Here is a 17,499-nt window from a genome sequence, read left to right on the forward strand (position 1 = left end):
GCCGATCGACGCACGCCTGGCGGCCGGGCCACGCCGGCCGGGGGATGCGCGCGCGGTAGTGGCTGGAGCTGGGAGATAGGGGCAAGACTCGCGAGTCCGGTGACCGTCACCGGCGACTGACCAGGTCGGCCTTCCGGTGGCCACTGCAATGTAAGCGAACACAGTTTTTGTTTGGTTCACGTCGGTAGTGAAACTTGAGTAGGCATTAGCCATGGAGCAACGGAAGCTCCGTCATGGTGATTCGATTTGGTTCGCCGTGTGCTTTCCGGGAAAAACGCTGTGATGTGTTTCTTTTTTCTTTTTTCTTTTTGCCGTATCGATGTACTCTCTGTATTTACAGTGCCGTTGAGAGGATTTTCTTTGTGGTAGGGTAAATCGTTCATTAAGTAGTTCATAAATAGTGCAAAGTGTTAGTTAGTATTTGATTAGATCGCTGACTGAGTCTGAAATGAAATGGGTGATCATTTAATTAATTAAGTTTTGTTAGACGAAAAGTTGCTACAATGCATGACAAGGTCGTGCCGGCAAGCGCGTTATGTTTTTTTCTTTTTCGAAGGATGGCAAGCGCGTTATGTTAACTTTGGAGGATTTTTGTATCCTTCGATGATGCTTAACCCAGCTCTTCGTTGAGCTCGACCTTTCATCAGTTGGTGATAGTAGTTAACAGTTGGTGATAGTAGTTGATTCTTCTCCACATACAATTACTGCTCCGACGAATCGTGCCTTCTATTAACAAAACTTCTCTCGTCCGCTTTGATTACTGCATGGAGTTGTCATTCAATCTTTCATTCAGTTCGGTATAGCTGGAGTTCATTTGTTGATTAGCCAAAAAAAAATGAGAGAACTTTTTAACATCTTACTGCTGAAATTCTGAGATTGTTGATTCTTGCATGTAATTTAGCTTTGGCAGAAGTAAGGAGCAGCAATGGCATCTCCAGATCCTCGGACGGTCTTCCTCGTCTTCATCGTCATTCTCGCCATTGTCGTTATAATCCTGCTTGGTATCTGCTGGAAGTTCCTCAAACCAGACATCATGAGGAAGCTGATGCGGCCAAGAAGCCCTGGTTCAGGTGAACGAAATCATGACCATCCACTCTGGAACAACACATATTTTTCATTCATAGCATCTTTGCTAAGCAATACAAATCGGGCAATTCTGATTGGTACACCAGATGTTCCTGAGTACTTCAGCAGCAACATGAGCGGAAACCTCCGGACGATCACCTACTTCGATTATGCTACGCTGAAGAAGGCCACCAGGGACTTCGACCAAAAAAACCAACTTGGCAGAGGAGGCTTTGGGCCTGTTTATCTGGTAAATTTCTATGGCGAAAACGTGAAAAAATATACTGCATTTGTATTTTTGTATTGCTCGGCGACTTGTGATTCTACATGATTCCTTTTGCTATGCTGCCGTCCATCAGGGGAAACTCGACGACGGTAGGAAAGTTGCAGTGAAGCAGCTCAGCGTCGGCAAGTCTGGGCAGGGCGAGTCAGAGTTCTTCGTCGAAGTGAACATGATCACAAGCATCCAGCACAAGAACCTCGTGCGCCTCGTGGGGTGCTGCTCCGAGGGGTCCCAGCGGCTGCTGGTGTACGAGTTCATGAAGAACAAAAGCTTGGACAAGATATTGTTTGGTAAGCTTGAAGTCCCTGGATGTCCGTCGTCTATTGGGGGAGAAAAGACTGGTGCTTTGGCTTAGCTGCTCATGGACTCCTAATTGTCAACAATTTGCAGGGGGTGATGGCTCGCCGTTTCTGAACTGGAGAACCAGGCACCAGATCATCATCGGCATCGCACGAGGCTTGCAGTACCTTCACGAGGAGTCAAACCTGAGGATCGTTCACCGCGACATCAAGGCCAGCAACATCCTCCTGGACGACAAGTTCCAGCCCAAGATCGGCGACTTTGGCTTGGCCAGGTTCTTCCCCGAGGACCAGACATACCTCAGCACTGCGTTTGCCGGCACTTTGTAAGTCATCTGAATGAACCCATTTCACTTTTTTTTTGTATCTCACAATAATGTAAACGGTGCAGTAATGTATGATCTACTTTCATTCAGGGGTTACACTGCGCCTGAATACGCCATCAGAGGGGAGCTCACGGTGAAAGCCGACACCTACAGCTTCGGCGTGCTCGTGCTCGAGATCGTCAGCAGCAGGAAGAACACGGACCTGTCTCTTCCAAACGAGATGCAGTACCTCCCAGAACACGTATGCTGCTCTCTGATTGAATCCAGTTCTAGCCTAGTGCTGGTATGAGATTGGCATTCTGATCGATGAACCAACCATTGTCGGTCTCTGAAACACATTTCAGGCATGGCGGCTCTACGAGCAGTCCAAGATCCTGGAGCTCGTGGACCCGAAGGTGCAGGCCGACGGGCTCGACGAGAAGGAGGTCCAGCAGGTGTGCCAGATCGCGCTGCTGTGCGTGCAGCCGTACCCGAACCTCCGGCCCGCCATGTCGGACGTCGTGCTGATGCTGACGATGAAGGGCGACCAGTCCGTCCCGGCGCCCATGAAGCCGGCGTTCCTCGACAGGAAGAGCCTCAATGACAAGAACGTCACGTCGGACACAGCGATGGAGATGAGGTCGGCGTCCTACTGGATGAACACGCCGTCGCCCATGGTGGACAAGCCGTACGACATGAGCTGTGGCATCTAGCAGGCGTTCGTTCTCGTGGATGCCCTGCGAGCAGGACACTGCTGTGCGCATTCAAAGTCGCGTTGTGAGTGTAGTGTGTGATGCCCGGTAAGAACTGTTTCCATGCGACCCAGGGCTCTGGGAGCTCATGTTTCAGCAACAGATGAAATGCTGTGAATCGGACACAGCACTGTAGGATACCTTTTTTTGGTACAAACTCGGGCAGCGCTATTGTAAAAAGAATAATGAGTGCTGTGTAGCAGCAGGAACAGCATGGGGCCGACAGATTTGCAGTTTTCGTTAGTTGACACTCTTCATGACTAGAGACTGAGAATTTACAGTGACAATATCCACCGCTGTATTATGCAGGGGATCGATCACTTGTCACAAGATCATCAGACTAAAGTGTGTGGCGTGTTTTTGTTTTCCACAGGCATCCGAAGTTTGGTGGGGATTTCATGTAATAATTCGATTTCACTAGTACTGTTTTTTTCTTGTGTTTCCTGTAGATATGAGCCACTTTTGAACTACACAGCTGTTGACAGTTATGATTTTTGAACTAGTTATGCATTAATTCTGAAATAAGTTGATGAACGCCTTCAAATTTTGTGTTCGCAAATATAAATCCGGATTTGTCAAAAGCATGACTTGGTATTTATACCAAACAATGTTTGGTATGGAGCGCATCGTTGCACAATAGCATATTCATTTCTCTAAAACAACTACCGATAAAGGAGATGTACTTTTCTGAACCTAGAAAAACGAAAGCAACATTTTTTATTTGCAGAGGGAATAAATTAAGTATTCTAAAATGACATTCCATTCGTGTATAAATGTATGATGTTTTTATATCAAAACAAACACAATCACCAATATAACTTTCAACATTTATTGGCGGAGCCTAAAATGACACGCCTTCCACTGATAAATGTAATGAAGTTTATAGATCAACGTTGTCCTGCATGCTTACGCTTTCGGGAGGGGTGGATAGGAAAGGTCATTTTTTTTTTCTTATCGACGAAATAATGTTAGAGATTGATTTTGGCCATTGAACTTAAAAAACAAACATTTTTTACTACCCATCTATGAAAACTGAACAAATATGACCCTCTAGCTTATTTCAAAGGTGGTTTTGCCTCTATATGTATTTTCTAACGACAATAAGATATGGTTTATTCTCTAAAAAGTTACAGTTCATTTATCTTAATGACAAATATACTAAATTGGTACTATTTTTCTACTAATAATATATATATCTATTGACATTTTATTTAGAATTATCTTGATCTTATTTTTCTATTGCGAAGGCGACACAAACCTCATCGAGGTCATGCTCCACTATATAAAAATCCTATTTGGGCATTGCATGGTTAGAGCTTTACTTTACTTTCATCGCCCCACTAGGTAATATGTTTAAAACAAGAATATTATGCAATCAACTAATCATTTGATCAACATAAAGTAGTAAAGCACAAAATAAAAATTTAAATAAACAGTCATCATGGCTACGAGCAATAAAACACTAGAAATAGTAACAAATAAAATTCAAATAATTATAATTATAATCAGAGAAACAACTAATATATTATGCTTAAGAAAAAATTGGTACTGACCTCTTTTCTGATTTTTTAAAATATTAGGTCTGATTTTTTTAGATATTAAGTCATATTTTATTATTTTTAGAAAATGCAAATATAGGCAAGACAAACAAGATATTTGTTTTTTTTAGTTCAGTGGCTAAAATCGGACTGCAGCAATAGTTCAATGGTTAAAAATAGGCATATTCCTTTAGAGGAGAGAGGATGGATTTCACTTTTATTTTCTTTCAATTTTTTTTGGGAAGGATTTCTTGCTAGTTTCACATTCCTCATTTCTGGCTGAGCTGGATCGTGGATTATTTACTGCTGACTGGTTTGGTATGAGAGAGATACTATTCCAACTTATAATCCGCAGTTGTTTACTGTGCGGGCTGCCTATCTGTGCTTAGACCTCTAGTCTTGGGATCTGATTGTTCATGATGTGAAAGTGAAGCCGTCAACACTTGCATCAAGCTCCCAAATGATGGCTGAAATTCCCGAGGATTTGAGTAGGCTACAAGGAAGCAGCACGAGAGATGACGCTGAGACAGCCTTTTGTAAGCACTATGCAATCACTCGCATTGCATCGATCGACTCAACAACCATCAAATGAATCGTGCCAAAAAATAAATAAAAATAAAAAGAATGGAATCATGGTAAAAATCATTCTGCCTCTGATTGCTGCCCTCTCTTCCTGCCCTCACCTACACTCTGGCAAATTAACCAACCTAGAGTAGACCAGTGTTTGCTCTAGTCCTGTATCGAGGCAGTCTAGTCTATCTGCTTTGCAGACCGCAGTGGAAATGTGGCAAAAAAAAAAGTCCAGCGGCGCTTTGTAGTAACCTGGTACGAGTAGACAAATCAGTACTAATTACCATACGTATGCTACTGGTAGGAGTAAAAGAGTATATTTCCTTTTTACCGAGTGATGCGGTCTAATTTCTGCATGAGGACAGACACAGGCACACAGGTCTAAGCCCCTGCTTGCTTCGGGCACCGGGCAATGGTAATGTAGCGCGGCAAAAGAGGAGGAGCATTTACTCCTCATGCCCTTTTTGTTTCTACCCTTTCCTGCTTAAAAAAAATAGCTCTGTTTATTTGCCTTATAAACAGTACTAATTTAGCAAATAAACAGTATTCTTTATCACGCTAAATTAGTGAACAGTATCTTTAGCCGTGGCTTTTGGTAACCGCATTAATAGCGAATTGGTGAGGGTGAGGCGAAGACCTGAAAAAGAGCCCTGGGTTGGGGCACACACCTGACCGTCTGGGCAGTGGGCAGGCTGTGCCCTACTGCTATCAGGCTTAACGGCCGCGCCCCCGTACGTACGGACCCCCGTTAATCGCCCTCTGATTCCGATAAGATACACTAATCATCAGATATCCAGATCCAGCTCTGCTGCTGCTGGAGCTGGATGCTCACTCGGTCACTCCTGCTGGATCAGCCAGCCCTTGCCCCTTGCCACCTGCCATGCAATGCAGATGCAGTAGTAGCATGGCATTGCTCTTGTTATCTTCTCTCCTAGGTCCACCCGCAGAGATAGTGTAAGACAGACTTTAATTTAATTACTCCTAAAGTAGTGCGTGTTAGTAGTAGCAGAGTAATAACACTCCTGTTCTGTCTGAAAACTGGATTGTGTTGGTCACAAATCTCTCTGCCTCTGCGCGATCTGACTAAGTGCGTGGGGCTGGAGTTGGGCAGCAGCGGGGGCAAGGGCCGCATTGACTCGCTCCAAGTCCCCAAGCTAGCAACGCACGGCAGGGCGACGCCGACGCAGCTAGTTTTTATATGCGCGTCACGTGCCGGCCCACGCTGGCCGTGCCGGCCTTCCATTTCCACTTCCACTTGTGCAGCAGCAGCGCGCGCTCGACGCGGCTCTCGCCGAAAGCCGCTTTCCGCCCTCCCCGCAGAGACGGCAGCGGCGGGCGAGAAATAAATCCGCGGGGCGGGCGGTGGAACGCAGGCCAAAGTTTCCGTTTCTGCATCATGATGTCGTCCGGAATAAAATTCCCTGTGCCGTGTAGCTGTGCTCTGTACGCTCTATACTGGCGTACCACGTCGAACGGCACTTGCGAGGCAACACCGCCCGGGCTGCCACGCACTACCAACCAACGCGTATATATCCTCACCTAGTCACGAGTCACGACTGGCCAATATTTTTGTAAGACGTGGGAATTGAACTAAAGAAAGTCGGGTTAAGAATTTTTGTAGTCGGATAAATTGACTAATTGTCACCTAGTAAAAACTTTACTAAGACGTGAGAATAATACTCTGAACAAAAGAGAGCCGGTTGAGGAAAAAATGAAAAAGAAACACCATAGATTGCCTTCGGTTATTTAGCCTTCCTTGCGGGAGCCGGCCGGTGGTCCGCGGCGAGCGTACGTGGAGACGGCGACGGCGCCGGCCGGCCGGCAAATAATTGCGGGAGCTAGCGCGCGCGCGAGCGCATCTGATCGGTGATCGGCGGCCCCCCGGCCGGGCCGCCAGTCCATGGCGAAATTTAAGTCCGGCAATGGTGGCAGGCGGGGACAGATCTCGACGGCAACACTGACAGCGAATCGACGCAAGATGCTAGCTGCTTCTGCTCCTGCTGCATGGATGATCTGCTCAGCTCGCGCAGATGATGATCGTTGATCCAGTCATCTGGGGCAATTACAGAGCTTCACCGGAGTACTACTAGTACTTCTGTGGCTGCTGCCTGAGTGGCTAATTACGCCACTGGATGTTGTCATTGATAAATCACTTCCCATATTTATTAATTGGACCCAGTTGCTGCAAGACAAATGTCTTTTTCTTTTTTGTCAGTGCACCGAATTTGATCCAATGGCAGGACCTTTTTACTCGTATGTTTCCTCAATTTTCTCTTTCCGTTGTGTTCCAAAATTTTGGCATACTTCTGGCCTTTCTTTTTTGTATCTACATTGCGAACTCTGCACACGGTAGCTTTTTTTTTTGCTCATATAGTCATATGTACGAGAATGTAGTATATGTACGAGAATGTAGTATTCTTATCACTTTTTCCACATTATCACAGTCATGTTGCAAATAGAATGTTGCAGGATCACACTACGTCTCTACGCAATCATACGTCCCTTCCGGAAGGAATTGCACCTATATTCATGCTGCCTTTAGTATTTTTTTTTCGTGCACCTGAGTGAAGCTACCACTCACCTACACCAATAGGCGCCACTAGCTTCGTCCCCCTTTGGGCTGGGCTGGTGCTGGCCTCCCCCGCCAAAAATCTCTTCAACGTACACGAGGTATAGTGCTATCGACATGGACTAATTGTTGGACAGAGGTACCTCAAATCTACTCAGAGGGTCATTTGAGGAGTTGGAAATGCGTAGATTAACGACCCATTTAGAACGCAGGAATTTGAACAGAATTGTGTAAGAACCAATTCATTTTCACATAAAAAAAGAACACAGAAAATAGGAGGAAAAAAGACGTCCGTTCCAAAGCGGGCCTAAACAAACTTGAACTGGACTTCTTTTTCAAACGTGTACTTTTAACGTTACACAATTCTTCGTCCCAGATGAGTTGAAAGTCAAAATCATGCATGATCGCTGTTAATAGTTTCAAACTATCCGAGGAGGTAGATGTTGAGTTGTAGATTGATCGCCCGTAAGTTTCAGTCTATACATATCTGAATCGCAAGTCACGTAAATACATATTTTCCCAATTATTGCTCATCTCAATATCGTAATTAAGACGTTTAGCTGTGCTGAGGCACGAGACCACGTAGGCCCTGTTCGCTTCGCTAAAAAAAAAAAAGGTTAAACACTGTTTCGGCTGATTTGTTATGAGAGAAAAATATTGTTTCGGCTGAAAAATAAGCTGAAAAGTATGGATTAAAAGACAAGCGAACAGGGCCATAGTACGGATCGATTAGGCGCGAATGTTGCTTGAAGGAGTAAAAAAATAACTTGCTCTTATATGGTAGAATTATTTCATGGACCATCGCAAATTATTAGAGCCCCACTCAAATTTATGTCCTTGACGAAAGTAAATAGTAAATCGATAGAAATCCATAGCTAGATGCCACCAGAATTCGGCTAGCATGGGAGAAAAAAAAAGCATTCAAATTCCATTTTTTTTTTCTTTCGGAGCTTCACATTCCCATATGTTCGGGACATTTTTCATTCGTCGTCAAGCACATCAGAAAAGAGAGAGAACTTTCCTTGGATTTTTTTTATTTGACGGCCGTGTGACATGTACTAGAATGGAATTGTTAAGATTAAATAAATACTGATTAATTAGTTAATCTCGTCATTAGCAACTGCTAATGATGGTTCACTGTAGAGGCACCTTTTGGCCAACAGGCAACTGCCCATTGGGCTTGTATAAATATCTGTAAACTGTTCATCAATTAATATGGACAGTCATTTTCATCCATCAACACTTTTTCTTCTAACACGTTATCAGCACGCACGCTCCACATCGCTGACGCGAATAGGAGAGGGAGTTCGTCGGCGTCGCTGCATCTCAACCCAAGGTAGAAGATGGTAAACCCCATATCTTCCATGAATGCGACGGTGGATTCGATCACCGACGCCGTGGAGACCGCCATCGTCCGCGGCAACCATGGCGGAGGCCTTCGCCGCTTCATGCTCCAGGGCGCCATCCGTCGTGCCCCTCGGGACATCTCCGACCACCGTATCCCTCCTCGCCGCTTCCATGGAGTCCGCATTGGAGGGAGCAGTGGCCGCTGTTCGTCGCCGCGCCCGTCATCCCCGCTACAGTTCGCCTCCGGCGTCTGCCCGACGCATGGCCCAGCCATGTTCATCAGGCACGTGGGGGTGCCGCTGAGGACGCCGCCGATGCCGTCGACGCTGCCAAGGCCGCACGGTGACGCTGCTGTCGCCACAACCACCGACGCCGCTGACGCCACTCGCGCTGCCATGGAACGGAGGCGGTGGCTCCATGGCCGTGCACCATGGTGCTCCTCCGCTCCTGTAACACCCCTGTTGTTACGAGCTTGTTTAGCACCGAGATTTAGGTCCAAGAGGAATTAGCCAAATAAGTTTTCGGGTTTTAAAAATTTATAACGCACGTGAAATGATAATCCAACCCTATGTGACTCACTTTTGAGGACTCAAATAAATATCATGAGTTAACTTGGTGCGTAAAAGTACTAATGAAAATCCTAACAAGAAACATGGGATAAGTCGTTTTAATTATTTGGCACGAAAAATAATTTATATAAACAAAAATAAAATATAACTTGTATGTAATACTTAAGTAAAGATAACGAGCAAGTGGTGTAGTTGAAGATGCAACTTTAAGTTGTGAAAACAAATATTGTTCACTAATGTTTGGGAGCTCAAAAATCGAATCCGAAGCTTAAATAGAACTTTTCGTTGAATCAGTAAGAAGTCGAAATTGTAGTTAAAGTAACATTTTTGACGAATTATATTGAGCGAAATAATTAAAGAGTGTTTAAATGTTCTACTTCTATGGGTTAGTATAAGGTATGGACTATTGTGTGAAATACTTGTTGGTTGAAGTTAATAAGGTTTAGACATTTTAAAATTTTTGGAAAAAGTGTTAATGGATGTTTAGTTCGAGCTGAACTTTTGACTTTCTAAGACTGAATGGAAGTAGACAATGCTATTTTGGCATTCAAATTATAACTAAATTGTTTAAATACTAGCTTTATGTTTTAGTATTATTGATCGCCTCTAAGTGAGCTCTTGAGCTTGGTATAGGTCGTAGTGGTGTTGGGTGTTACGTTGCCCTCTTAAAAATTGCTCAAACGTCGTTAAAATGTGTGAAATCATGTTGTGGACGCTCTGTTCATGAACTGGCGTTCAACGCGACGAGCTCATACTGACATCCATCTATCTCCTTCGCTGGTTGCTCTCTGTTCATGGCGATGGCGTTGCTAGGTCATTGGCAATATTGACTTTACAATAGGGGAGTTAGTTGAACCTCAACTATGATCGTTAGTAACTTTTGCTACGCTTCAAAATTCGTGCACATCACCGCTCGTCGTTGCGTGGCCCGTGTCTGCAGTCACCACGCGCATGCGCTGCCGCTACCTAGCCGTTCTTGGCCATGGCCGTGCCCTTTCCAGCCTTACGGGCTATCGACCGCGCGTCGGGCTAAGATTGGCCTCGGCCGCCTCCACGGGCCCGGGCTACGCCGCTGGGCTGCTGTGGCGTGGCCGTCGCATGCGCGCTATCGGTCAGGCCATGCATGGGCTAAGCTGATGCCACGACAGCCGCCGCATGACTTATGTGGCACCCATCTCACCGCTCGATCCACCTACCGCCGAGTCGCTGTCTGCATCCGCTGTTCCGTCGTGTTGCTGCCCTTTGTCGCGGTGTCAATGCCTTTTCCACATGACCGCTGTTCCATTGCCGTCGTCCACGCCCTGCCAAGACCGAGCGGTCCCATCTCAGCACCCCATTGCATGTAGCCTTGGTCGAGGTTGTCCTAGCCTTGAAGCCGTTGCCCCATCCGCCTTGCAGCCAATGGAGCCACACCGCTTAACAAGCTTATACGCGTGGTTCGTGATACCCACCTCGATTCAGTGCTCTAGGAGCTAGGATTGGAGGCTCGCTAGCAGCCCGACCCTCAATTTGGCACAATCGAGCACTACTAGCTGCCAATTTGGCGTTTTCTCGCCGCCGGCCAGGTGCGCCGTCGTGTCAGTGAAATTGGGGTAAGGTCCGAATGGGTTCAATTGTTTGTATCCACGAGCTCGCTTTTACCTCCTATATCTGGTGCTCGCGCTATTTGGCCAGGACGCTTGCCGGAGACGTGGTGACGCATGGGTGTCCATCCTAGAGCATCGTCGCCCCGACGGCTCGCATGTGGTCAGACCGCCACAGCGCTCCCCTATTTTAAACATCAGTGGGACGTGCACCACGGTGAGCTACTGATGCTGCTCCACCACCTCTACCCTTCCGTGAATGCGTAGGTTCGCTGGAATGGCTGCGCCACCACCATACACCACTGCTTGCCGCTGCAGCATGCGCTAGAGCACCTCCTAGCTCTCCATCGTCACCTAGCGTAGCCGTTTAGGTCGGGGATTGCGATCGACCCTCTAGGTAAGTCTGCGTGAACCCTAGCTGGCTGGCGTGACCGCTCAGAGCCTGTGCTCGCCATGCCACCGCGTGTCCTACTTTGGGGATGTACGTGGGGAAATTAGGAAGAAGCCAGGGGGTGAAATGAATTAGTCTGAGAGACAAAGAAATAGTAAACAAACAACAATGTAGTTTTAGAAAAGATCAGGGTCTCTTTTGCAAAAGAGCCGCGAGCGCGAACTTCCCGCTTTGGGCCGTTGCTGGGCCGGCCTGCTTCGCGCACACCGCCGCACCACGCGCCTAGGTCACTGGGCTACCAGGCTAAAATGGTTGCCACCGGTCCTTTCCTTTTCTAAGCATTTTCTAATTTAGCTTCTAAGATAAACTTATAAATTCAATATAAAACTGTGTAGTTAACCAAAAATTGTGAAACTAATTTTGTTAGGTTTCTAAAATCATGATCTATCTGTTAGTATATTTTGTTTACATAGTTTTATAATATTTTTAGGGGTTATCTAATTAATTTAAAATGCTTAATATTATAAGATATAAACTTGTTGGATTTTTTTTGATAAATTGGTAATAGTGTTGGCTCTAAAACTTTTACAGTAAATTCCTCACATTATTAGGTGCTCATTATAATTTTTGTAGCTCTATAATAATTAGTTTGCTAAGGTAGCTAAATGAGCCCTAGTTCAAAAATATATGTTTAATCAATAAAATACCGAAACACCTTGGGATTTTAAAACTAGAACATTTTTCTGGAGGCGAAGCCTTACTTGACAACGTGGATACATAGACCAGTACGTTTGTCATTAAAGCTAGCTCATTAGCTTGTGGAGCATAATCATAGTTTAAGAGTTGCGGTTACCGTTGATTAATTGCGTTTCTACGTTGCACCCACGTATATTATAATAGGAACAACGATGGATCATGGAGTCGACCGAAGTAGCGGAAAAGATGGTGCCTTGATGATCATGTCACCATAATGAAATGCTAACTTTTGGTTATATCTTACCTAGGCAAGGCCCGGTGCATAACCCCTATTATTCTACACTTTATTTTATACTTGCGCATTAAGTTTTAAGGAGTTGAATGAAAACCCACTTATATATATATATATATATATATATATATATATATATATATATATATATATATATATATATCTTTATCCTATGAGTCCTACTAATATGTCAGAATCATATAGATTGCTATGCTATAAGATTCGGTAGAAGTCGAGTGATTATCTGTCACTCGCGAGAGATAGGAAAGATATTATTGTTGTTATTATATTATTATCACATAAAATATATATGGATAATAATTGGAGACCGAGTAGAATAGTACTTGGATTTGGACTTGGTTAGGCATTTGAGTGGTGCTCGAACTACACTTGTTCCGCCTGTGTCGATTGAGGACCATCCGATGTTGTGGATGGTAGTTACGTCATACACTTATTATTCTGAGCACATACTTGCTTATGGGAGCGAGAATGCTCGTTACGCTCTTGTCGTGAGTTCTAGCTCTTTTCGGATCAACTAATTTGAGGCGGGGAAAGGTGGAGGTCTAAGCACCATACTGAGACCGGGTCTCAAGTGTGGGGGCTTGGAGTCCAAGTTTGGACAAGGACCTGGACCCCATGATAGGAGTGGAATGGGTTGGTCTTGTTTGTGCCTGGGGTACAAACGGGGCTTGTATTTTGGGGTACCCAGCTGGGATACATTAATTCACGAATCGCCATTTCTGTGAGACGGTACCGACTTGGCTATGGTCTAACACCGTAGTAAGAACTGGAATATAAAAGATGGTAAAATGATTCTGATTGCTTACCATCTACTTGAAAGTATCATAGGTGCTTACATAGAATGGATAGTTAAAGAACTAATGATGACGGCTAATAAAATTTAATATAAGGACGCATGTTTAGTAATGCTTCCGCAGATGCAATAACCCATAAGCTAAATAAGCCTTGCATATCCTTGGAGTCTTTTATTTTCTTTTTGTCGGGTAAGTCTTACTGAGTACAATCGAGTACTCAGGATTTTATTGCCCCTGTTGCAAGTGATCAGATGATACTTAAAGCTGACTCTTATGTGTGGAAACCTCCTAGTGGGCTTAGAGAGGATTCTTTTTATGCTACGATTGTAGTGTTTGTTTATAACCCTCACTAAAGGTTTTTATAAGAAAAGATATAAAATCTGCTAGCATCTCTTGTATAAAAATGTCTACTATGTTAATGCTCTACCATGTCATTACATTAATTCTGCTTCATATAACTCTGATAACATTGTTATATTTCACTGTTATAATCAATTGAGGTAATATTCTAGTACTGTAATAAAATGATGTAAGAAATGACTTAAGAATGTTGTAAGCTTTATTCTCTCATTTATGATTCTAATAGAAAATATGGATTTTCGAGTCCTCCCTTGGGGTGCGCTCGATGAAACTACGTAGTTTAGTGTCCTCTCTTGGGTACTTAGTGTCTAATGGAAGACGAGTACTCCTGGAAGGTATTAGATTAGGCGGTTCTACCATAACTCCCCTACCACAGTGCCGACGCAAAGATGTGGCCTACCGGCTTCGCCTACGACCTCGACGTCGCCCTCTAGCCATCACCTGCACCAACCGGACCACGCTCCTACATCAACGTGGTGGCTAATTGACGCCATGGCCTGCACCAGAATGCCTTCCCGCTCGGAAATGCCCCTGGAGCTGGTTTTGTCTCCTCAGACGAGGAAGGGGCGGTTTCCCACCTCTGAGGGGCATTGGAAGGGCCGGTGGGGGCAGATCCATCGTTCCCCACTCATAGTGATGGCCCTTGTGGCCAGAGCTCATCAGGGATGAGCGAGGTCCGCCCGCCCGACCAGCCTCCATGGTTGGAGTTAGGGCTTCGGTCTGATCCCACCATGTGAGGAGGAAGAGGAGGCACACAGTGGCAATTACACGCATCTAGGTGACATGAGCAATAGTAGTGGAAGCAGCGACGAGTGGCGGTGGTGGCAGGTGAGTGGCGACGATAGGAGGCGCTGCGATGATGCTGGTTTGGCCTAGGCGGTTAGGGTTTGTGAAACCCTAACCGCTGACCTTTTTATAGCCCACTGTGGGGGCTGGCTAGCTAGGCTAAAATGGCGGCCTAGGCCTAGGTTGCGGCCTGGCACCCACCCCCCTAGCTGTTGGGCTGGCCCGCCCACGCGTCCGCCCTCCTCCCGCCTTGGCTGGTTACTGGGCCACGCGCCTGGCCGGTTGGTTAGGCTACGCGCCTAGCTAGCTAGCTGGGCTGCGCGCCCCGCTGGTCGGGTTGCTGGGCTTGTTGTTGCTTGCCTTGGCTTAATTTGCTCTGTTTTGTGTTGTAAAATTAGAATTTCTTTGTTAATTTCATATGAACAACAATATTGTTAATATAGCTTTGAGTTTAGCTAGATTTTAATTCCCTACAGAACACTAGTTATCTGTGTTGTTTGATGTTGCTCTGTACCTGTTGTATATTGTTATATATATGTGGTTTGGTTTTATTATATTACAATGCAATATGTGATTTTATTATATTACACTTGTGACTTTGATTATTAAATTGGAATATGTTGGTGCTCCAAACCCCCTATTTTTGCCACAATATATATGTTGCATTTGTAATTTTATAATAGAGTTGGGTATGTTGGTGCCCCCAAACCCCTTTTGCACCACATACATGTTAAATTAGCTAGTGACTTAGATGCAATTTAACGAAGTTGTCCACAAAATTAGAAAACTTTAATTACTATAGGTTTAAAATTATAATAAATATCTTGATTATTTTGGTTAATTAACACAAGGTAATGGAGTCTATGGCATTGGTTGCGTTTAATTCCTTGTGAATTATCCTGCCTAGAGACCGTGTCATAGCAGTGATTAAATCACCCGTTACTAAGAGATCTACATCATGTTTTCTCTAAGACTTGATGATTACCAACATTGTGTTTTTAACTAAAATAATGGTTTTGGATTGTTATAAATGGTCTACACTCCATGCGATGGCTATGTTTAATTCACTTGTGAATAATCCTGCCCAGAGACCGCGCTTAGGCAGCAATATATTTGCCTACCATAAAGATCTACTCTTTGCCTTTGACTTAGAGATTATCTATCTTGTGTATATTAAAATTTATGATGGTTTATTGTATGGTCTACACAATTTTGTGATTACCTGCAACAACCCAAAACTATGATAAGATGTAAACTTTAAAATATTGCACCTAGTATTACAACATTACCATGTTGATTTTAATTTACCATAAGGTAAATTAATTAATCTATGGTTGTCCACGTAGGATCATGACCACTAAGGAGTTTGAGAAACTCGCGTTAAATGGCAGCAATTTCCCTACATGGGCTTCTGATATCAAGATAGCGCTTGCATCTCGTAGTCTTTTGGCTATAATTCAGGAACCCCAAACTGGGGTTGTCCTGCAAGATAAGCATACCTATACTGCTTTGGCTTTGCTATGGTTTTATATTCATAAGGATCTTAAATCTGAATACCTTATGATTGAAAATCCTTGTGAATTATGGGTCACTCTTAAAGAGCGATATGAGCAGCAAAAAGAACTTATTTGGGCTGAGGCCAATCATGAATGGAATCATTTTTGTCTCTAAGATTTCAAATCTGTGGCAGACTATAATCACGTTGTTCATAGGATTTGTTCTAAGTTGAAGTTTTGTGAGAAAGAACCAACAGATGCAGATAAGATAGAGAAAACACTCTCCACTATGTTTCGGTCTAATAGAGTATTGCAATAGCAATATAGGGCTCATAATTACCAGCTTTATTCCTAGCTTATTCATACACTGACTCAGGCAGAAAAACATGATGAATTTCTTCTAAAGAATCATCATAAGAGCCCTGTTGGTTCGGCGCCTTTGCATGAGGTTCGCAATGTACAGAAAAATATTAGGAATAAGTTCAACTGATCTTTTCCAAAGAACAAAACTGATAAACGCAAACATAATAGGAGACAAAGGCCTAATTCAAACAAGAGGAAGAGGGACAATGCGAAATCCAAAAATGACAATAAGTATCCTAGATGTGGAGATGTTTTGCATTTTGCCAAGAATTGTCGGGCTCCTAAGCATCTGGTTGCTTTGTACGAAAAGTCCTTAAAAGAGGTTAAGCCAACAGTAGACACAAAATATGAGGCACGCTTCAATCTTGCATCTGAGGCTATCTTGAAAGAGGGTTGTTCCAATCAGGCCCCTAAAAACAAGTGAACAATAATTCTCTTAACATTGAAGAGAACCTTCCATCAACGAACAACATGCTCCTAGACTTTGATTCTGGAGATATGTTTGGAGATTTGGAGTAATCTCGGTCCAGCACTAATATCTCATTAGATACATATGTTGTAATAGTTTAAGTCATACAAACATATAGTTGTTTTGGGTTGTATTATTTAGTGTGCTTGAGAGTTGTACAAACTTCTTTATATTATTGTTAAGTTGTACCAACTCATAGATATTGTAATATCATACTATTGTACCTGATATTCAATATATTGTATGTATAATTCTATATGTTACATTTGAGTATTTTAATTACATTTGTTTTACATATAGATGTCTGTTGATCTCAATCCAAAGGAGGAAGAATTATGCCTCGTGGACTCATGTACCACAAACTCTATACTTAAAGAGATGAAATATTTTCAAACTCTTAAGAAAAGAGAAGGAAATATTATGACCATCGTTGGTTGCGATGCATTAATAGTTGGTTCAGGAAGAGCCATTATTACTCTTCCTATGGGTACACAAATTACGATGGAGGATGCATTGTTGTATCCCAACTCGATTCGTACCCTTCTAAGTTTTAGAGACGTTAGTAAGAATGGTTTCCATGTGGAAACACATATGGATAATAAAGAGGAATTCCTTCTCTTTACTAAACTTACTGGATATGACAAACAAATCTATGAAAAGATTTCTTCACTCCAAACTGGATTGTACTTTACATACATAAAACCCATAGAACATGTTGCTTATACGAGAATTTTCCAAGATGTCAACACATTCCGAAATGGCCATGATCGACATGGAAACCCTAGAATAGGGATGATGAAGAAAATTATCGGCAATTCTATTGGTCATGATATGGAAAATGCAAAAATTTCCTAGAATAAAGATTTTTGTTGTACTGCTTGTGCAACTGGAAAATTAATTTTAAGACCATCATATCTTAAAATTCGAGCTGAACCACTCAAATTCCTTGAA

General features: G+C 43.6%; 1 protein-coding gene across 1 annotated transcript; it reads left to right on the top strand.

The window, feature by feature from the left end:
• Positions 1–105: 105 nt before the first annotated feature.
• Positions 106–2,794, top strand: LOC136494856 (cold-responsive protein kinase 1-like). The gene is made up of 7 exons (XM_066491030.1): positions 106–150; positions 902–1,070; positions 1,173–1,315; positions 1,425–1,638; positions 1,739–1,973; positions 2,064–2,214; positions 2,318–2,794. The coding sequence occupies exons 2-7, from the start codon at positions 926–928 to the stop codon at positions 2,663–2,665; spliced, it is 1,236 nt and encodes a 411-aa protein (XP_066347127.1). The 5' UTR covers positions 106–150; positions 902–925; the 3' UTR covers positions 2,666–2,794.
• The last annotated feature ends 14,705 nt before the right edge of the window (positions 2,795–17,499 follow it).

Source organism: Miscanthus floridulus, chromosome 11, assembly GCF_019320115.1.
Source record: "Miscanthus floridulus cultivar M001 chromosome 11, ASM1932011v1, whole genome shotgun sequence".
NCBI classification, from domain to species: Eukaryota; Viridiplantae; Streptophyta; class Magnoliopsida; order Poales; family Poaceae; genus Miscanthus; species Miscanthus floridulus.

Coding starts and splice junctions, on each gene's coding strand:
- LOC136494856 (XM_066491030.1), top strand. CDS start 926: ATGGCATCTCCAGATCCTCGGACGGTCTTCCTCGTCTTCATCGTCATT. Junction 1,639..1,738: donor CTTGGACAAGATATTGTTTG/GTAAGCTTGAAG, acceptor AACAATTTGCAG/GGGGTGATGGCTCGCCGTTT. Junction 1,974..2,063: donor ACTGCGTTTGCCGGCACTTT/GTAAGTCATCTG, acceptor ACTTTCATTCAG/GGGTTACACTGCGCCTGAAT.